The sequence below is a fragment of the Coturnix japonica genome, chromosome 23 (genome assembly GCF_001577835.2).
Source record: "Coturnix japonica isolate 7356 chromosome 23, Coturnix japonica 2.1, whole genome shotgun sequence".
Lineage (NCBI taxonomy): Eukaryota > Metazoa > Chordata > Aves > Galliformes > Phasianidae > Coturnix > Coturnix japonica.
The window spans coordinates 923,937-945,161 of record NC_029538.1 but is presented as its reverse complement, the minus strand read 5'-3'; the positions used below and the strand labels follow the sequence as shown (position 1 = coordinate 945,161).

General features: G+C 46.4%; 1 protein-coding gene across 8 annotated transcripts in view; it reads right to left on the bottom strand.

Moving 5' to 3' along the window:
• Positions 1-15,003: 15,003 nt before the first annotated feature.
• The window catches only part of HIVEP3 (HIVEP zinc finger 3), a 204,550-nt gene continuing 198,328 nt past the window's right edge, over positions 15,004-21,225 (bottom strand). For 7 of the 8 annotated variants that reach the window (XM_032448947.1, XM_032448949.1, XM_032448950.1 and 4 more), the window contains one exon: positions 19,255-20,031. In XM_032448947.1, coding sequence (XP_032304838.1) covers positions 19,255-20,031 — 777 coding nt within the window. Of the gene's footprint in view, positions 20,032-21,225 lie in introns of all 8 variants that reach the window. The other variant, XM_032448946.1, reaches the window with a different exon arrangement.

Sequence of the window (21,225 nt, the reverse complement as noted above, 5' to 3'; positions counted from 1 at the left end):
CCTGTTGAGCATGTTGCCCAGTCCCCATATTCAAACTGCTCCTCTTTAAAATAGCACAGATGCAATGAAGAATATGTGAATCACTGGCTTTGATTTGTTGGACAAAGGTTTGGCATTAGAAGTCTTATGTTCAGCTTAACAGGCAAGAAAAAAGAGGGTTTCTGTGTATACTTATACAGACCCTACTGCCAAATAATCACTGAAAGAAATAGTCACTTCTCACAGTATTTGTGTCTTTAGATGTCAACACATCTGAACTTACAACAGTAAGAAGTTGCAGTGCTTAAGTCCTGCCATTGACCTGCCTTAGCATGAGCCTGGAATGTCTCATTGGAGGTCAAGGATGTCCCACTGCTGTGGGATATCATGTTAAGCCACTGAGCTGTCAAATGAGCAACGTGAGAGACATTATGGTTGATCTTGGTTCAACTAATTACAAACAAGTGTAACGGTGTCGTCTACCCAACTTCATGCTGCTCAGATGAATAACAGCATGCCTTCCACCTAGAGGCTGAGAGAGGATGTGAACTCCAATGTATCACTTCCTAAAGGCCTGCTAAGTGTAGGAATATAGCATGATCTGGACTCAGCCTTCCAGGCCAGCTCCTTATGATGATGACCTCAACCTTCTGCAGCAACACTGCACAAGGTACCTCCCATCCCAGGCCATGGACACTGTAAAATATCAAGAAGCCTGTGGAAATTATTTTAGCCCAAATACTTCAAACTGAAAGTGAATGCATCTAAGTCTAGAGCAATCTCAGTGAATCACAAAGGACACAGACCTGTGGCTGTGTGGGGGATTTTCCTCCATTGCTGTGCAATGGGCAGCATACATGGGCATGAAGAGTCATGTTCCTGCTGCAGTGAGTGCCAGGGAGGCTGGGAGGAAGGACAGCATTGTTATCACCCTGCTTTTGTTTACTGTTCTCACCAAGAATGAGTAAGAGATCAGGCTGGTTTCCTAAAAGGGTATTAATCTCTTATGGTTGTTGCCCTGTGGTTTGTTCTCTGCAATCCTTGTAAAATGAGCTTCCACTTCTGAAGATGTAAATATCTGGGTTTTATTCATAGTTTCTCCACCAACATCAGTAAAGATTGCTCAGGAAATGAGTGCACTGAATTTCACCTCTCTGGAGGAGTGTCAGCTCCCCAGCTTCTAGGAGATTGTAGCACTCTCCCAAAGGGCACAGAGGTAAATGGTAAGGATGTAAAGTGGGACAGGAATGGGCACTGGACTTTATGTGTTCATGGGTCTTTTATTGGTTGCCTATACTGAGGTTTAATAATTAGCTGTGATCAGTCTCAGAGTTAAGGGATGTTAGGATGCCCAACTCTCAGCCCAAACCCATGGAAGTCATCTAAATGTCTTTCTGGAGAGCAGATTTCCAGATGCACTGATTGTACAATCACCACCTTTAATGCACCAAAATGAGATGGTCAGTAAGGTTTGCTTCACCCCCTTCAGCATGGGATTAGACCATTACATTTAGTGACTCCTTGCACAGGACTCTTATGGGCCTCTGAAAAGGCTTTCCTCTCACCTGCTATCACCCCCTGAAGATGTGTGAGTTTTCAAAAGTATGTGCTTAGGCAGAGAAATCCCACACCTGATAACTCTCCAGAATGATGAGGAGAGCGTTTCTGTGTTGCTGCTTCTGCTCTGGCTCTCTCAAGCTCTCTGGGCATGGCAGATTCCCTCTTTCCAGCAGTCACCCCAAGATGAAATATTCATACCTCCTATGGGCACCGTGTGGGGCTTCCTTGTCTGCTGGAAGGCAAATAAACTATGCAGTCTTATGACACCACTTATCTTTAGGTCATTGAATTAGAGTAGGGGGGAATTCTTTAGAGGCTGATAAACTGGGAATCACTTGAGTCCAAGCCTCATTAACGCCTGGGGTCATGAGAAGCTAAGTACAGTAGCTACAGCTGAAGGAATCTCAGGAAGATAAATATCACCCCCCAGGGGATGATGGAGGAGGCAGAAGCCTACTGGGATGCTTATAAATGCATATCCACTATTGCTCCTGTTTGCAGTCTGCTGGCTGGGACAGCCATCGTGCCCTGGAATGTGGTCACACTTTGTTCTTAAAGCAAGCCGCCTCGCCGAGATACCAATCTGCACACTGCACTCCTTGATCTGGTCAGTCAGGTGTGGAAGTGTGAGGGACAGATCGGGAAGGAGAAAAAATTGCATGCTGTGACTAAAAACCCAAATCATCCACCACGATCTGGAAATGTATTGGCAAAGGGTCAGAGAAAACAACGCTCAACTCAGTGGCCTCTCCCATGGCTCCTTGGAGTGCCTCCAGCCTCACATCTTTGTTAGGCTCTGGGCAGATTTCAGTTCTGTCTCTGTCAACACTTCCTTCTCTCCATCATTGCCCTCATCACCTCCATCGATGGATGTCTGCTTCTCCTCTCACCTGGGCATGGGCTGGCGCCGTCCCATAAATCAGCACCTCCGAGATGTTAGGGCCATGTCTGGGAACAAAGCCCTAAAACAAGCTGTTTGAGGAGCTCACTTCATCCTTGGAAGAGAGTTGCAGGGAAGGGTTGACTTGCCATCATCTGACAACTGCAAACAAAGCTGTTATGGCTGCTTTGGGATGATACGATGGATGGCAGCCATGGACCATGGGGGAGAACAGTGGGGTCTTCTACCTCCTACACACATAGATCTCAGCACCCATGTCCTCAACTCCAGCTAGCTCAGGACCTTGCTGTTGGACTGCATCAGTTTACCTTGTCTCTCCATGTTAAGGTTGGAAAAGCCCTACTTGGAATAGATTAACCACCACAGACTCAAGGAGATCTTAATGGTGTCTGCCTTACAGTCACTTATTCTTAGGTAACCAACGTACATTTACTGCCAATCAGCTGCCAAAAATCTATTGTATCACACATTTACTCTGCAAAAACAATTAAAACACTGCCATGAGGATGCCCAGGTGCTTCAAACACAAGACTTCTCTTTTAACATCTGCAGAATGTTTCAGCCTTTAATTGACATGCAGCGATTTGTACTGTGGCCGTCTTACAGTGAGGTTTGATCAGCAGAAGCAACTCTGAAATGAAAAGGCAAAAACCATTTCTCCAGTGCCAACTTCTTGCTGAGCCTGGGACTCTGGGTAATGGGTACAGGCACAGAGAGGCTGGGTGCTGGTTATAGCAACAGTGCCATGACCTTGGTTTGCCTGGAGGTAACCGAGCTGTGAATCCAGCCCTCGACGTGCACAACATCGGGTAGCAGAGCTGCACCAGAGGCTGTGGCTGAGAGTGACTGACTCAGATGGCAGCAGGTTGGCAGCCCTTCAGAGAGGCTTTCTTTGTCTTCTTTGTGGGAGGTGTAAATGAACTGAATGGAGACGCTGAAGGCTTTCCCGTGCCAGTTATTAGCAATCTTACTTCTATATTTAGCTTCTGCCTGGCTTACTCTGGGTGAGCAAGCAGAGCGGCATGTGAGTTATCGCTCTTGTCACGTTTGCCTCTTGATTACAAGCATTTTGTTTGCTTGCTCTGATGTAAGGCGGGCAAAAAGAACCTACAGTGCTTCACAGCTTCAGCGTGCCAGAGGTTCAGGCTCCAGGCTGGAGCTACCTGCAGTATTAGCAGTGCATGGAAAGTTGGGTGCTTCCTGAGCTGACCCTCTCCCATAGTCCCATCCGTCCATCCTCATAGTGGTTCACACACAAGAAACAAGCAGAGAGACAGAGGAAAGCAGTGAAACTTTTGCCCATGCCCCCCCATCAAGCACAAAGCAAACAATCAGAGTTAGGTTGATTAAAGATAACAAATTTGTGTTCAGTTACCCATTCCTTCATCACTGCCTCAGTGAAAAGAGAATATCTGTATCTGTTTCTGGGGGCTGATCCTTCCCTGGGTCAATACCAATGCAAAGTGACTGCAAAGTGCTCTCATGTTGAGCTTAGAGCAGCAGGTCCCCATTTCTCACTCTGTGTAGCATGTCTCAAACACTACAAAATTCTGTGGTCTTAGAGAGACTGGTATCAAAGGGCCATGATTGCTAACAGTGATTTTATTCCCTGTCCTGAGCACAATTGGGAGCAACATTCTCCATCCAGCTCTCCTAGAGCTGAGGGAAGGTTGTATGTCTTGATTCCATGGGGGCAAACCAAATGGAAGTGTGTCCCTGCCATAATTGCTTCCCACCTGGATTCCTTGCTGTGTCATCCATGGTCTCCCCATGGGAGCAGACACTGGCAGCTGGTGCCAAGTAGAGCCTCTCCTCATCGGTCCCATCTCAAGAGTGCTGAGCATGCCAACAATGTGCAGTATTAGCAGGCCCCCGAGGCAAGGTTTCGCACATACAGGCCAACACTAAGCCCCTCCGAGTGCAGTGGGTGTGTGTGTTGGCAGAATCAATTAAAATTCTTGGATCACCACCAACAGCTTTGACTCTGTTTGAGCCAAATTCCCAATGGGGCCTCTTCACTGCTTCCATATTGGCTGTGGTCACAGCCTCTCTAGAGCAGACTGGTCCAACTTGGAATATGTTTCAGATAAACATGTGTTGGGTTATGGAATGTGCCCAGCAGCCTAAGCCAATCTTGGATGCAAACCCCACCCAGAAGTCTAGCTCTGCTGGAAAGATCATGGTGAGATATGGTGATGGTTGGCCCACTGTGGTTGGAGCACATCATGATGTCCTTCCTTCCATCTGCACTGTGGGTCTGGCAAGAGGTGGGGCAGAGTGGGCTTTATGGTCTCTTCCATTCTGTGATTCTGATTCTGTGATATTTCCTCTTCGATCATAACATCACCCTGTCCAAAGGCTCCTGGGTGTAAGGAAAGGAAGAATAATTCCAGGTGACAAACATTAACACTGCTGGTGAGTCCCAAAGCAGCAGCAGTGAGGTCTGGAGGCTACTCACACTTGCAGCATACGGCTGTGCTCCCCTATTTGCACCAGTTCATGGCATCACTATCAGCAGTCCAGTTCAGGCTGGACATTACAAAATACTACTGCTCTGAAAAAGTGGTCAGGCACTGGAATGGGCTGCCCAGGGAGGTGGTGGAGTCACCGACCCTTGAGGTGTTCAAGGAATGTTTGGACGTTGTGTTGAGGGACATGGATTAGTGAGGGCTGTTGGCGATGGGTAGATGGTTGGACTGGGTGATCCTGTGGGTCTTTTCCAATCTTGGTGATTTTATGATTCTGTGATTCCAAGTGGAGCTACGGGATATATGAGAGAATAAAGACCGAATCTTGTCACAGCAGGGCTCCTCCAGGCACCAGGACTGTCTGAGAATAACAGCCAAAAGTACAGAGAAAAAGCCAGAGCCAAGCTTAGTGTTTCCATGCCCAATGATCCCAGCTGGTAATCCAAACCTCCAATTGTGTTCAGGATTCAATGAAGCCCTTCTATCTCTTTCTTATGTGGGTCCATCCTGTGTCGGATGCAGAACAATGAAGGGTCCTGGATCCACCCTCTAAAGCATTACCATACATTGGGTCTGATGCTTGCAGGCAGCATTCCTGGCCATAGTGACAATGAAGTCTTTTTTGGATATCCTGTTGATGAGTGTGCAAATAACATCATGGGGATACCCGGCTATCTATCATTTTGCATCACCACCTCCTCAGCTCTTTCTCAGATAAGTAATTTGCAGGTGGAGATATGAGTAGGGAGTGAGTAAAATATGAGTAATTCTATCCTGGAGCAGCACCCTGACAGACACTCACTGTACCCACATAGCGGACACGTGTTCTGACAGTTTCATCTTTAATAGTTGTCTCATTTTCTTTTAAGAGGTAATATTTGGGGTCAATTATTGACCAATGGCTTTTGATAGACTCATTTCTTGAGTTCACACTTCTCAAATAAGCAGAAAAACACACACTTTCTCCAAGTCAGACACACAGAGATGCACAATTATGGGCACTAATACATTTTGGAACAATGCTGCCGTTTCTGTAGGGTCTTTCATCATCATGCAGTGCTCAGTCACCCTGTGATAGCACTGACTTACACGGCTCCTTAAAAGCAAAGTGAAAACATGCAATATTTTCCTTGTGGATCTTCCTTTCTGAATCAAGATTTCTAACATGCCAGAAAGAATGCAGGCATGGTGCAAGGAAGGGAGATGTGCAAAAAACAATTGGAAAGGAGCTGCTCTGAGAGCGTGTGATACAGACAATTTGCATTAATTAGTTTGTTCTCTAAGTCTCAGACACGCTCATGCACTCATGCTTCGAGCCCATGCACAATGCTGGCTCATTGTTGGTTGGTTGGGTTTTGTTTTTTTTCCTTAAAAAAAAAGGAGGAAATATGGATGATAAAATAAAATCCCACTAGATGGCACTCGGTGGACATGCATAATTCACACCCCAACAGGCGATGTGCTGGTGGCAGCTTGCCGCAGAGCTGATGCAATGGCTGGAGCTGGTGCAGCACCCACCTGAGCATCTCTGCATGGTGCCAGGTCTTGTGCCTGCCTCCAGCCTGGCGGCACAGTGTGCCTGTCTGCATCCATATTTTGGTGGGTTATTTTTCCCATTACACAGCTGATGGTGCTGAGCCCCTAGGCTCAGGAAGGAAGCAGTTTGCTGAAGAGTGACCAGATGTGGCTGTAGTGCAGTGAGAGGACAAAGAGGCATTTTCTCAAGGAGGGTTTGTCCCAGCCAACCTCTCCTGGCTTGCCACTGTCCCCATCTGCCCCCTCCTGGCCCTGTGAACATGGGATCCCAGCCAACCCCCAGCTCTGATGACCCACATGGAGCACTTGGCCAGAGGAGGACCAAGCTGGGCACAGCATGAAATCTCTGCTGGGATAAGGGGAGATGGAAAAGGTCCAGTTTTGCACTTGGACTGTATCAGCATCAGCAAAGAGAGGATCTGTGGGCTGCCCTGTTCGCTCCATAGCACAGTGCCAGGACTGTGAGCAAAGGCAGACAATCAGACCTAGCTGGGGAAGCCTGCTGCTTGGGTTAGAGGCAAATCCAGGCAAATCTGGTCCTTTCTTCCATCTGGCCCCAAACAAGTGCCTGCCTGGCACAGGGCTGCCTGCAGGAGAAGCTGGGCCCAGGAGCCTTTTGTTCTCCAGGGTGCTGGATGGGGACGCCTCAGGGCAGCTCTGCTCCCATGAGTTACCACTCATGGAGATTCTGACTCCTCCGTGAGCATCACCAGCACAAAACACTCATCTGACCGAGTATCTGCTTGACAGCAGGGCTGTAACTTCCACTGCTTGACTGACAGCTTCCTGAGGCAATTTAATTAAAGACACAAGAGTGCTTGAGAAAAATCATTAATTTCTCTTAAAGAAAAATCTTTGCTGATAACACCTGCCTGGTGCAGGGCTGAGAGGAGAGGGGCTGCGCTCCAGCAGTCTTTGGCACGGGCATCCACACCAGCACTAATCCAATCTTCTCGTGTTCCGTCCCTGCAAGCTCATTTTAATACCATCTGTCAGCAATCTGATCCCCTCTTATCACCGCTGTAAGACCATCAGACAGAGGCCAGAGGGTGCACGCAGCCACCTCTGCACAAGCTGCAAACCCACCCAAATGGCTGTGCCCTGCAGCATCCAGCCCCAGGATGACAATGGTTCCATCACCATCATCTTGCTGCAGAAACAAGGGCAAATGTGTCCAGCACCACAAGAACACTGGTAGCACTGGAAGATGCCAGTCTGGTTTGATTTTGGCTGTTCTGCCTGCAGGGCTGGTGGCAAAGTGGGGCTGACTGTAAAGTGATGCTGCTTTGAAGGGCTGCCGGGGCATGTAACTTGCAGGACTTTGGTATTAGGAGGCAAACAGCCTTAGAGGGTGATTGGGAAGGGCTGTGGTCATCTTTTTTCCCAAGCAAGGAGGGGGGAATGAAGGCTGTTTATGACTGGTAGATCACAGTCTCATGAGCAAAGCAAGGTGCTGGCACTAGCTGTGGGTCAGGGCTGGAGAAATTTCAGGATGGGTTTCCAAAGCACCACTTGTGGTCCCTGGTCTCATTGTGCAGCACACAACTCATTGCAGCCCAGCCCTGCATACCCACCTGTGCTGATGTAGATGTCCCTACAGGATCCTGAATGCCTCTTCCCTTCATCTCATCATGGACTGTCACTAAAGCTGTTTTCATCTTCAGTGGTCCCTCAGTGCTCCCCAGGAGCAACAATGCTCACTCTGCTGCCTGGCTTGAGCTTAGGTAGGTCCCTGCTTGCCTACCTCAAAAATCAAGTCTGGCTGTGATTTTTACCTGCTTCTATTAGCAGCAATCTGAAATGGGAAACGCAGCCCCTTTTCACTGAGCTCTGCAGTCAGGAAAACAGAGCAGGGATTTTGCCTTGGATGCTGTCACAGCAGCCTTTTGGAAATAACTCATAGGCAGGAATGTGGCCCTTCAGAGCACAAGCTTGGTTCGAGTCTATTTTCCCACTTAAAACCAGAGGAAAATGGATCAAAAGTTCATTAGCAGCAAGGGAACACACTGCAGGTTTATTAGGATTTTCCCCATCTGTTGAGCAGCCTGATCAATGGATGGGCTACAAAACACCCTAATACATCCAGCACTGCACTTCTGCACGGAGCACAGCTGGTGTCCAAAGGATGAATGAAAGCAGGGCAGGGGGGTAGTGCAGAAAAGGAGGATGTTTTCTGAAAGGGCTGATGAATCCCAAGCAGCATCCCTTGTTCTGCTAGTGGCTAACAGTAAGATCCCTGGCTGGGCTCTTTATCTGTGAAATGACCTATCCTCTGAGCTACTTTAGGCTGTAACAAAAAGGCTGGTGTGAGCTCTTGCTGGTATCACAGCAACAGTAGGAACGTTGCAGAGCAAGCTTGGTTTAGCTGCAGCCTTTGGGGTTCTGGGGAACAGCTCTTTAATGTCTGCAAAAGTGCTCTGAAACCCAGCAATGAGAACTGAGGAAGGGGGAGGACTGTGGTTATTGCAAACAGCAGCTTGGAGGCAAAGAGACCCCAAAAATGAGCCATACTGCTCAGACAGGATGCACTTTGCCACCCTGATCCAGAGGAGTAGAACATTACCACTGCCCAGCAAGCACTGCTGATACAAAGCCACCCGAGGAGAACCAGCTCTGCCATTCTCCTATTACAGCAGCTTGATGGCACATTTTGGAAATTGGCGCTGTCTGATGATGTGCAGAGCTCAAAATCTCTTCCTTGCCAGTGGCACATAAGGTATAAAATGTTCTAATGGGAACTCTGATGTCCACCGAAGCTGTTCATAGGGGAGACTGCAGGATTTCTCAGTTTCTCCTCCTTCCTGAAGCAGCACCCCAGGTTATTGCACTTATTAAATTAGGAGCTGTAAAACAACTGGGTAAATAATAAATTGACAGAAGGGGGGAGAAAAAAAAATGCCACCCATTTTGTTTATTAGTCCAGATGAGTGAATTAGGTGTTGAAACAGCAGCTTTGAAGTTTGACTCATTAAATCACACACCAATTCAGTGCTTATTAGGTCTCCAGTCAGATATATAAAAGCACCAGGCTGATAGGTTTGCTGTTAGCAATAGCCATTACTTTCTTGTGCTTTTGGGTCTCATGCTGCTTGCTCGGATGTGAGAGAAGAATTTAAAGCACCAGCTCCTGGTGCTACATGAGAATTTAGGAATTATAGGGTTTGATCCTGAAGGGGTTCAGAGTATTTATTCTGGTGAAGGATGGTATGAAAAGTTGCTGTTTGGTCTTTGAAAAGCAAAAGACAGATATAATGTGCCAACAATATATTCTGTATTTTCAAATCAGTATCACAGTTCCTCTAATGGAGCTGCAGATTGGGGTGGGCTGGGATGAAATGATATGCTGCAATGTGCTTCAGGCATGGGACAACACTGTGTCTGTTAGATTACAGTAGAAGGTGTCATTCAACCATTCAATTCCAGCAGAACCAGAGGACAGGTTATCCTGTTTTTCATCATCTAATAAATGCCTGCTCAGGGAGAGAACAAAGCCATCCAGCCTTCAATAGGTACACCACTGTTGTAAGCTGAACCCCAAGACATCCATTTTGTAGGGGCATTGCATCAAAGAAGTAAGTGATAGAAAGAAGGTGATAACTGCATGAATGCTGACAAAGAATTAGATGATAGCTGTAGAAAATAAGCTGTGAGGAGACTTTTTCCTGTCTGTCCCCAAGAAGAATCAGTCAGTACTTTCTGCAGTGTCTTAACTCAAAGAATTTAAGCCCTTCTGTTCAGTAACGTGGTCCTACACTTCAGAGGCTTTCACTCATATCTCCATCCATCCACTCACCCATCCATCCATCCATCCATCCATCCATCCATCCATCCATCCATCCATCCATCCATCCATCCATCCATCCACCCAGCCACCCATCCATCCACACACACATCCATTCATCCACCCAGTTCATCCTGAATGCTGTCTTCCTTGTGCATCTTCTACATCTCACCCCCCAACCATGGGTCCTAAAATTCATATTCTGATGTGTTACAGAGATCTTAAGATTGCAGATATCCACTGGATTTGCATTTAGACTCAGAGTATTGAGGAGTCCTAAGTGGAGTCTTCAAAAATGAAGTTAAAAGAATAATGCATTTTGCATTGCTCACATTTGCCTCATGCTGGGAAGTGTAGGGTCATGATTTCCAGCTATTTTTCACAGCCATGATATATAGGAATATATTTTTTAAATTGAAAATCTGCATTCTCATTTAATAGCATGATTCCAGGAGCTGAAGCTGTAAGTGAAATGCACTGTGGGACAGAAAGAATCCAGCACCAGCTATGGTGTGCATGTGCCTGGGAATTCCCAGTGCTCACACATTTATAGGACCAGAGCCGTAACCAAAAGTTCTGACCACAAACCCAACCCTGCTCTCACTGGGAGTTTAACATTTCACCTCCTAACCCAGATATTTCAGCTGGAACATCTCATTACTTTAGGAATGAAGCAACTGGGCATGTCTGTGGCCTGAGCTGCCTTTCAACTATCAGCTGAAACTGGGGGAAGACCTTCTTAGATAAATAATACATGGAATATGGTCTCATCTACAGCCAGCTCCTGCTGAAACCATGTTCCTTCTATAGCTGGTCTGTAATTCAAGGAAAGTTGAAGCTGACTCATCTCATAGACCTTTGATGAAGTTTAAAGCCTCTGAGCACCTCCAGATCCCTGATTCCTCCCATACTGATACACACTCTGATAGAGGCAGTCAGTCTGGGAAGGAGTGGAGGGCAGATCAGCTGCAGGGTCAGCCCTGGTTGCTCTGACTGGTCTAGTCTTGATGCCTTTGAGTGGGTGATATCTGGGCCACACCAAGGGGCTCACAGGAAGGCAGTGACAGAGCCATGGATGTCATGTGTTGATCCCTCTTGGCAAGCACAGAGGCTGTAGTTCCAAGTTTTCCTCCATAAACCAGAGGATATGGTTGTTTGCATCTTTCTGACGATGCAAGCCAAAGCTTTCACTTAATCATGTGAATTCAGGAGCTGTGGATTTACAAAGAACACACCTGATTAAAATGAAAGCACAAGCTGAAGCTCTGGGCTTACCCCTGCAGCTTCCTGCCTTCCTTGATTTGATTTCAACCCCATTTTAGGCTCTGAGGGGGCAATGATGGCTCCAGCTGGACACAAACTTTGTTATTAGGTGATTTTTTTATTTGCCTTGCTAACAATCCAAGAAATATCAGCAAGGAAAATGAAGTCATGCTTTGCCTGCCAGCGCTCCCCAGGAGAGATCTGCTTCAATCATCAGCAGGGGCTGTTGCACTGAACGTGGTTTTCCCAGGTCATACCCATCGTGTGGGTCCCACCAGCTGTGTGTGTGATGCCAGCAAAGTTTTGGCTGCTGGCACACAGCACTGCATGCATGCCGTGCAAAAGACTGGGTGCAAAACCCAGCCCCTTCCAGTGCCCTGCAATGTGTCCATCCCCAGTGGCATTTCCCATCCCCACACTTTGCTTTCCAGCCCTATGCCTGACCCCTTTCAGGCTCTCTCCTCCAGCACCCTTTCCCTCCCTCCCCTTTTCCACTCTGCACACAGCAGTCTCCTCCTGTTGTCATAACAACGAGCATCAGCCCCTGATAGCCCCTCCAGCACAACACCCTCCTTGAAGTCCCTCCATGCAGAGGAGTAGGGGATGCTTCCCCCTCGACACATTTTCCAGCGCTCAGGATCAGGAACACACATGTAACAAGCTGTCTCCTGGCCAGTCTCTGCAGCACAGTCTTTTGCATTGAGTTGCTCTGCCCTTCCAGCATTATTTCCTCTATCTATCTAGGCTTTGGTAAGTGGATGTGGGATGTCCAAGACATCTAAGTCAACCTTCCTTCTGGCAGCCTGTGGCCAGCAAGTGGTGGAAGCCACTCAAGGGGATGCTGCTGCACCCAGAGGTGTGTGGGACACAGAGCACTGAGATAAAGCACCAAACCTGTGAGGTTTATGTGCTCTTTGTTTGTTCTTCATAAGCTTTGTGTGAACTACTACACCTCCTTCAGGCAAGAGATGTCAAGGATCAGGCTCCTGAAAGTGCTCGTATGTAATGCACAGGAAGGTCCAGTTATAACAAGAATTAATGGTTTAATGGCACGTGGTTTAGTGGGCACAGTGGTGATGGGTCAATAGTTGGACTCCTGGGAGTCTCATCCAAACATAATGATTCTATGATTCCAATATCTTTTAGGTTCTCAAGTGAAGCTTCTGAGCTGCAGGGAGGCTGAACCTCAGAAGTAGGAAAGAGCTTCACCGCAGGGTGTTGGTGCTTTGGAAGAACTGAAGAAATTTTAGGCTCCCAGACAGAAGCAGTGATTTCTAGAGCTTTGTCCCACCCTCCACACAGTGGTGGGGAACTGCTTCTTGTATTCTGAAGCCACATTTGGCTTCACAGAGGAGGAAAAGTCTGGTCTCTGTGTCTTGAAAACAAAGGGGGTAGGAATTGCTTGGGATATCTGATGCACTGGGGCCATTGAAGATTTGTGTAAACCAAAGTGGTTCCAGGCATGGGAGATTAGCAGGGGTTAAGCACTGCATTCTGCAGGCAGCTCTCTCCACCATTAAAGACTCTCTTTTTAAGAACTGGATAAACTTTTCCCATCATTCCTCTATGGAGTTGCTAAAGCACACATGGAAGAGCTGGCAGCATGTCTGGAACAAACCTCACCTGCCTGTGGCCATCTGCCAGCACTCCTTGCTTTCTGCTGTCATAAAGGACAATACAAGGTGTTATTTGGGTCATAAAGGATTGATCCTCCCCAGGCCGTGACTCTCACACCTTCCTCTGTGCCCACTGGGGCTCTTTAGATGCATGGGCTGAAAATGGTGGATACACACCTACTGCACATCGCACAGCCTCAGTCCTTGGGATAAGGAGTGCTGGGCTGATCAAGGGATGCAGAGAGGAACACAGAGAGCTCAGCTGCCAACACTCAGCACCCGGAGCTCAGCACACAGTTCCCAGACCTCACTCAGCTCTTTCAGCATGGGAGAACCCCTGGGGGGGTTGTTACCCAGTGCTGTGCAGCTCTGATGTTTGGACACGGAGCAGCTGGTTCCACTGACTGATGCAGCCCCAGCTGCAAGGTCACCACTAGAAATCAGATGAGTTCGCCATCCTTGACCTATTTTGCAAGTCCTCCCCCTGCTTCAGTCTCTGAACTTGTCTGCAGCCGTCCATCAAAGGCTGAGCACAGAGCAGGAGGCGACGGGGTGAAGCTGCATGGCAGGAAGGGTTTGCTGGAGCAGAAAGGGGATGGATGGGCTGAAGGTAACCTGCTTCCTCGGGAGGACAATTAGCAGGAGGAAATCAAGGCTTTATTTTTTACCCTTTTTTTTCCCCATTTTTTTCCTTCTTTTTCTAGTTTTATGGGCTTTTTTGTGTGTTTTTTTTGTTTTGAATGGCCATGCTCATTTCAGGAGCAGCACTGGAGCCTTAGCCCTGCACAGAGTCTCCCCTCATCCCCCAGATGGAACTGAGGCAGGGATGGCTGCACTGGATCCTCAATGCACTTAAGTTGATGAGGACACAGGAAGGAGGTGGCACAAAGACATCCAGGAATGGGGGCATCACTTAAAAACCCCAACCCAGTGCTGCATTCCATTGGTGGTCTTCCCTTGGGGAACTAAGTTGGATCCAGCCTCTGCAGAGCATTCCTTGCATCACTGCTGCAGGGAAATGTCAGCAGTGCCTGTGTGGCATTTTGGATGGGACACCACTCAGTGCAGTGGGGTTGGGGGTCTGCAACTTAATGGGATATCCGAATCTTCCAACCCAAGTCTCAGACTGTGATAAATAAGATGGAAATGAAAGACTACCAGCCATGCAAATAGAAATATGTTGGGATTGAAAAATTTATTCCAACATGCTATTTTTTTAAAAATATGCTCAGACTGAGCAGACAATCTGAGCTGTAGTAAAGGCAATATTATACTTGTAAAAACTTCTCATTCACAGTACAGATGTCATTTACAATAAGAGTCACAAACATCAAATACTGAGTGTTTTTTCTTCTTTTTACCTTTTTTTTTTGTTGGTTTTGTTTTTCTTGTCTTTTTTTTTTTATTTATACATCAGACTGTGCTTTTACCTGCTTTTTTTTTCTTTTCTTTTTTTTTTCTTTTTTTTTTTTTTTTCCCTTTTTTGCACTGATATAACCATACAGACATTGCAAGATGCAAGTGTAGAAACCGGAGTTAAAATAAACTTACAGGCAAAACTACCAAATTACATTGTACGCTGTACATATTTACAGTACCTTTTTGGAATGTATTGCCATTTTAAGAACATATAGAAACTTTCTACAGACTATTCCACTTACAGAATACATACACCTTTTAGAAAAAAAGGCAAATATTTATCTTACATGAGACCATGTATATTAAATTTGCGTACACATTATTATTATTATTATTATTATTATTAATTTTTTACATTACATTTACTAAAGTGATCGTAAGTGCCATCATATCTCAATATCTCAGTAATGAAAACAGATTGGTCTTATGCCATCAGGACTGATTTTTTTATTTTATTTTTTTTTCCTTTTTTTTTTTGTGTGTGTTTTTTTTTTTTTTGTAAATAATTTACAATATGGTTTTATTTGTAAATATTGTGCAACAGATGAAAATACGGGGGAAAAAGAACGAAGCAAAAAGAGAAGCACATGATGAACCCACGTAAGCAGTGATACTGCAAGTACACATAACAGGGCTAGATCAAATTCTCTAGGATTTTGCATGGAATAACTATCATGATTTCCACGTCACCAAATATATTGCTTGTTCAGGTGCTGCTTTTGTGAGTTGGAAACAAAAACCATGTAGAATTGAATGCTGGCTTCAGGGAGACCCAAACAATGGAGCCCAATGTACACAGAAATGGGGACAGGGGGTGCATTTGTCACCACCAGCAGTGAGACCTCAAGGACACCCTTAAGAAGAAAGTGTTGAAATGTGTTCCCCAGCCACGCGCCATAAAGTCATGGTCACTCCATCACAACCATAAGGGATTCCTGTTGCTGTCACTGGGTGCCCAGCCAACAACTTGTAATCAGAGGTGGCATAGATGGGGTGCAGGACATAGGGCAGCCCCGTGAAAGACAGAGCCATTCAGGTGGCCCTATGTCCTACAGATCACTGTGACCTCAACAGAAATAGCAGAACTCAGGATGAGCTCTGAGCAAAAGGACGTTACAGGAATTTGTGGAGTGCTTCAGCACAAGTCCATGTAGGAGTGCTTTGTTGACTCTGGATACTCAATGAAATGGTCTCAATAAGTGACTTAAGACTGTGGGACAAGATCTTGCAAAATCATTTTTTGGATGTGAGACCAACAGTTTGCCATTGAGCAATGCACTCAGGGGCATGGGGACACCTGGCTGTGCACTAAGGAGCTCTGACAGATGGAAAGCAGGAGGGCTTATCTCCACCTGCTGATGGAAAGCAAGGGTTGAGCTTTGGTTTTTCATTTTGCCTACTTGCGTGACTAATACATTCTCTTCAAAATAGTGCTGCTCCCTGCCTCTGCAAAGTGCCTGCGTAGAAACCAACGCAGCAAAAAGCTGTCACCCAGCAAGAAGAGAGCGGTAGGAAATAGCCAGCAGGGACAGCAGGTGCTCCAAGTAGGAAATAGCAGGAACAGGGGGCTCCAGACCTGCAGAAAGGTGCAGTGCGGTGCCAACACACATGGGTGAGAGGCACTGGGGGCACTCAGAGTGCTCAGAGTCCCCCCACTGTAATGGGGCAGTTCCAAGATGCTGCCCTGCCCACAAGCGGAGATGCTGGTGCCCTTCCCGCAGAGCTCTGAGCTGTCGGCGGGATTAGTAGCCCTTAAATATCTTTTTATTATTATTATTATTATTTTTAATATATATATTTTTGTGAATCTTTTTGCCTAGAATAGGCCATATTGCGCCCATTAGGTATCGCATGAAGCACCATGTCACCCCAGCCAGAGCCTCCCCACTGTGCCCGCTGGGCAGCAGGACCAGGCTGAGATTGTTCACCTTGCCCCTGAGTTTTTGGCTGTCCCCACATGCACCTACTCTGTGGCTGCAGGGCACAACCCATGGAGCATCGCTGCTGCACAACCCCTGCACCTCCTCACCCTGGTTTTTAGCCAAAGGCAGCTGGGATGCTCTGCAGCTGGGATGCAGAACTCATCTGGAGCTTCTGGAAAAGCTTTAAAAAAGTCATCATCATAAAAAAAACAAAAAAGCCACACCAACAAAACCAAAAGAAATACAACAACAACAACGTGCTGAGGGGTTTCTGGGTTTTGTTAGGTTTTGTTTTGTTTTTGTTTTCCTTCTGTTTGGGATGACAGAAGGAATTAAAAAACCCACACCCGTGCCAAGTGCCAACAGGTCAAGGATTAAAATACAATTACAGAAAGCTGAGCAAATTTGATCTAGCCCAAAGTTCATGTCAAACGCACCAAATGAAACCAGAATGCTGAGTGCACAACTGCTGCATTGCTTTTCTTTATGTACAGTTGCTATATATATATATATATTTATATATGTATATATATTTTTTAAAAAAATTAAATACAAAAAGCTACCTTGGAATAATGTTAAGAGTGTGACAAGGCAGAAAAAGGTGGCAAAAGCCAGGAAATCTGAACCCAGTGCTGAATTTGGGGCGGGGTTAGGGTTAGGGTCAGGGATGCACACAGAGGAGTCAACACTCTTCAGTGTTGTTCCAATTCGGGGGGAGGGATTGAAACTGGTGCCTATGGTTCCATTGAGCAGAGGCATTGGGCTGAACTGGGTTTGCAGCCTTGGCTTCTGCCATGGGACTTGACTGAATATGGGAGCAGGATCAGGCTTAGGCCCAGGGAGATGGAAGAAAGGGGAACTCAATAGAAGTGCTGATTAAGGTAGACACGGGTTCTTTCTGGACATTGTTTTGGTCGGTGTCACAGCCTTAATGCTATTTCCATGATATCTCCTTTTGTACTTAACTCCCTTTACAAGAAAAGCAAAAAATAAAAATAATTAATTAAAATAAAAAAGAAGTCACAGACTGTTAAAAAATCTATAGTATTTGCCCGTGAAACGGGAACAGTTCGTAGCTCATCAAGTCTGGCAAGGAAATATGTTCTCATTCACGGTTTTCTCTTATTTCTTTTTATTTTTATTTATTTTTTAAACTTCTTTTTTTAAAAAAAAAACAAAAAACAAAAAAACGTGTATTACGTACCCGATAAACTGGAACAGCTCTGAAAGAAGGTAGAACTGATCCACTGGTTAAATATTTATTTCATCTTCTCTCTTTCTCTCTTTTATTTTCTGTTGTTGTTGCTGTTGTTGCAGTTAAAAGTTTTTTGTTGGTTTTTTTTTTGTTGTTGGTTTTTAAGTTTTTTTCTTAAAAAAGGGGGGTCTGTACAGATTTCATAGATCAGAAAATCTTCTGATAACCCTCTGCTGTCCATTGGGGAAGCCACATACCCAATGGCCATGGTTCAAAGCGCATGGACGGAGCCACTCCGTCGGTGTCTGTATTTGGTATCTGAGGGCAGCAGGGCAGCTGCTCTGCTATGGGAGCTCAGAGGGGAAAGTCTGCTCTTGGAAAAGTCACCATGCATGCAGAACGCGCTGACTGCAAAGCACTGTAACTCTTCCTTCCAAAATAAGCCAAAAGGGCCCGTCTGCTCAATGAGGGCGACATGTTCTGCTTAAATAAATAAATACAAAGGAAACAGAGCACAGAGTCACCAAGCAGAGCACAGACTCCTCCAGCATCCCTAAAACTCAAGGAGCAAACCCACGGGATGGGATGGAGCAACTCATCCACCACCTAAAAGCCAGGGAGGAGAAATGGCTGCAGGGTGAGAACCTCCCTTAGAGCCAGGGGTAGAGGGGCTCCAGGACCATGGAGAGGGCTCCAGACCCAGCGATGGGGATGGAGGGATGAAGCCCAAGACTGGGCTACATTCGATACATTCCTACCTTCTTGCAGGTAAATCTTTTGAAGAAGAATTTATCTCTTTTTTTGTGTGTGTGTGTCCCTTTTTTTTATCTTTTTTTTTTCTTCTTCTTTTTTTTTTTTTTTTAACTTAAAAAAAAAAAAGTGCTTTGATGTTCTGCAGGAGGGAGAGATGTTCATGATGAGCTTTTCTCTTGGAGCGACAATTTCGCTGCAAACAGCCCCCCTCCCCACCCCCCCTCCTCCTTGAGGAAGTGCTAGCTTCATTTACAAGTTCAGGGTAAACACGTTTCTCAAATGTAAAGCAGTCTCAAGTGTTTAAAGCACAACCATAGGCAACAGGATGCGAGAAAAAGAAAAACCCAACAAGCACTTTGCGAGAATTAAATAAAGCATGTAATAAATACGAATCATAAACTTCTGTACACAGGAGCGAGGGTTTGGTTTTCTTTTTAATCATTGAATCAATATATAAAAAAAAAGTTTTCTTTTTTTTTGTTTTTGTTTTCAGTGCATCTTCTTCCTCTTAAAATGCTTAACCCTTTCCTTTCTGCATCTCTCAGGCCCATAAGAACACACACCTCAATGGCAGAAAAAGACAAGGTCTAACAAACCCCTTTCCAAAAAACTCTAAAAAAATATTCACAGCCTCAAACATTTTTGTACATTTCAAGCAACAAAAGGTATAGAAAAAGGCACAAGTAACTGCATACATGTGGAGATAATACCAGACCGGGACAAAGAAAACCAGGAAACTTCCATGGGTTTGGTCATTCACTAGAGTGCTTCGTATAGCGATGATTATACTAAAGGAAATAGTGTTGAAAATGTCTGTTGATTTTACATAGGAAGCCTAAAGGTGGAACAGACGGCGGGGCCTTAAGCACTGCCCGTGCTGTCATCCGCCTCTGTCTGAACGTGACCTACGCCTGTGGGCTCTGTGTGGGGACTCCTGGGGGCTCTGCAGGGCTCTCTGGAGGGTTGAGGGCTGCTGGGCGGCGGCGGGGATGGGAGCTCGGAGGTGAAAGTGCAGTGTGGTGATTCCAAAGGGCTGCTCGAGCTGCCACATTGCTTCTTGCCCGGCTTAGTCAAGGGGTCATCCCCGCTCGTCGAAGGCTTTGGAGAGGGCTGGCGGGTGGTGCTGGGGTCGGCTGGGGATGCTGAGCGGCCCGGTTGCTCTGCGGGGCTGGGCTCAGCAAACACTTTTACCCTGTATTCCTCCGGGTCTGGCTTTTGCTTAAGCTCTCTAGTCCTCATCTTCTCCTCCAAGCACTCGCTGCTTGTAGGCTCTGGGGACAGCGCGTATTTGGAAACTTTTGCCACTGGGGACACAGATGCAGATGAAGGCTCCCGTGGCACCCATGGCTCCTCGAAGCTACTGCCGCCAGGTGAAAAGTGTCCCCCTGGCAGGGACGTTACGGAGCTGGGCACCAGGCTGGGGTGGGTGCTTGGCCTGGCCTGGACCATCTGGATGCCCCCAATGGGAATCATGGGGTACGGGGTCCTTGTGAGCTGCTGCGAGTGCAGTGGGAGGTGGCTGAAGACATTCTCTTCTCCTCGGCTGTGGGCGTGAAGTTCGTGAGGTGCCTGCAAGGGTCTGAAGCAGATGGGCTGCATGGTGCCGGGTGAGCGTGGTGGGCTCCTGGGTTCTATCTTCTGCACCAGATGGGGAAAAAGAAACGGCTGAATCAGAGCAACGCATAAGGTACGGCACTAGCATCATTAATGATCATTACAAGGATTGATTCTGTGCACATTGTATTCTAATTTGGAGAGTGATCAATCCATCCAGGATGGTTTGGGCTCCCAAACCCTTAAGATAAGGAGCAAGACAACCCACAGTGTTTGCCTTCTGTGGGCACACAGTCTGTTGGGGCACAGGCCCAGGAGTTCAGTTGTTACCAGTCACCTCCAGAATCCCATCAGAAGATGTTAACACTCCCTGCATCCTTACATTCCATCAGTACATTGATTACATCAGTGCCCAAAAGCATTGCTATCCATTTTTAATGTATTTCCTTGAAACAGTGTTACGTCCTCACAGCTGTTAATTGCAAGGTTATTTTGCACTGAGAGCATTAACTCCAGTCTGGCACAAAGGACTCCCATCAATGGTCCCCACCACCACCCTCATGGTGTGGTCTGCAGAAATCAAGGTTTACACCCTAACCAATTTACCTTTTCCTCCAACCGGTGCTTCACATAGTTTTCTAATGTACATCATGGAGAGATATGTGGCTAAACAGAAATGGTTTAATTAGTTGATGTGGTTATAACTAAACCCCTAAACAGGACTCCCAGGCAGATGAAGCAACAGAAAATGAAATAAATTTTCTGTAAAGATGGGGTTACGGGATTTGAGGATTCACTGGAGGAATCCTTTGTGGAGCTATGGAAAACTGTCTGACCTGCAAGCTGGATGTCTGTGATAAGGCAGCAGAGGAAGGCAGCAAAAGAGAAAGGAAGAAAGAAAACAAGAGCCACAGTAGGTAGCAATGAGTTAGTCAGCACTTATCAGTCCCAATGCCTGCTCAGTGACACATATCCACACAAAGTATTGACAGAACTGATGTAGGGATGCTGGGAAATCCCAAGCAAATCCCCCTGGTGCAACAGCCACCAAGGGAAGAGATGACCTGTTGCAGGAGCCTTTGGGAAGAGGCACAGCCGCAGTGAGACCTGAGGCACAGATCTGGACAAAAGCCTGATGCCCCAGCTAACCATTCCCACAAAGGACACTAGTTTGGAGCACAGGGGTCCCTTTGGGGATCTGATGAACCCAGCTCTGAAAGAAGCAGGACAATGAGAAGAAGGGTAAGTTAGTGTAAGTAAAAGGGTAATAATGGATAG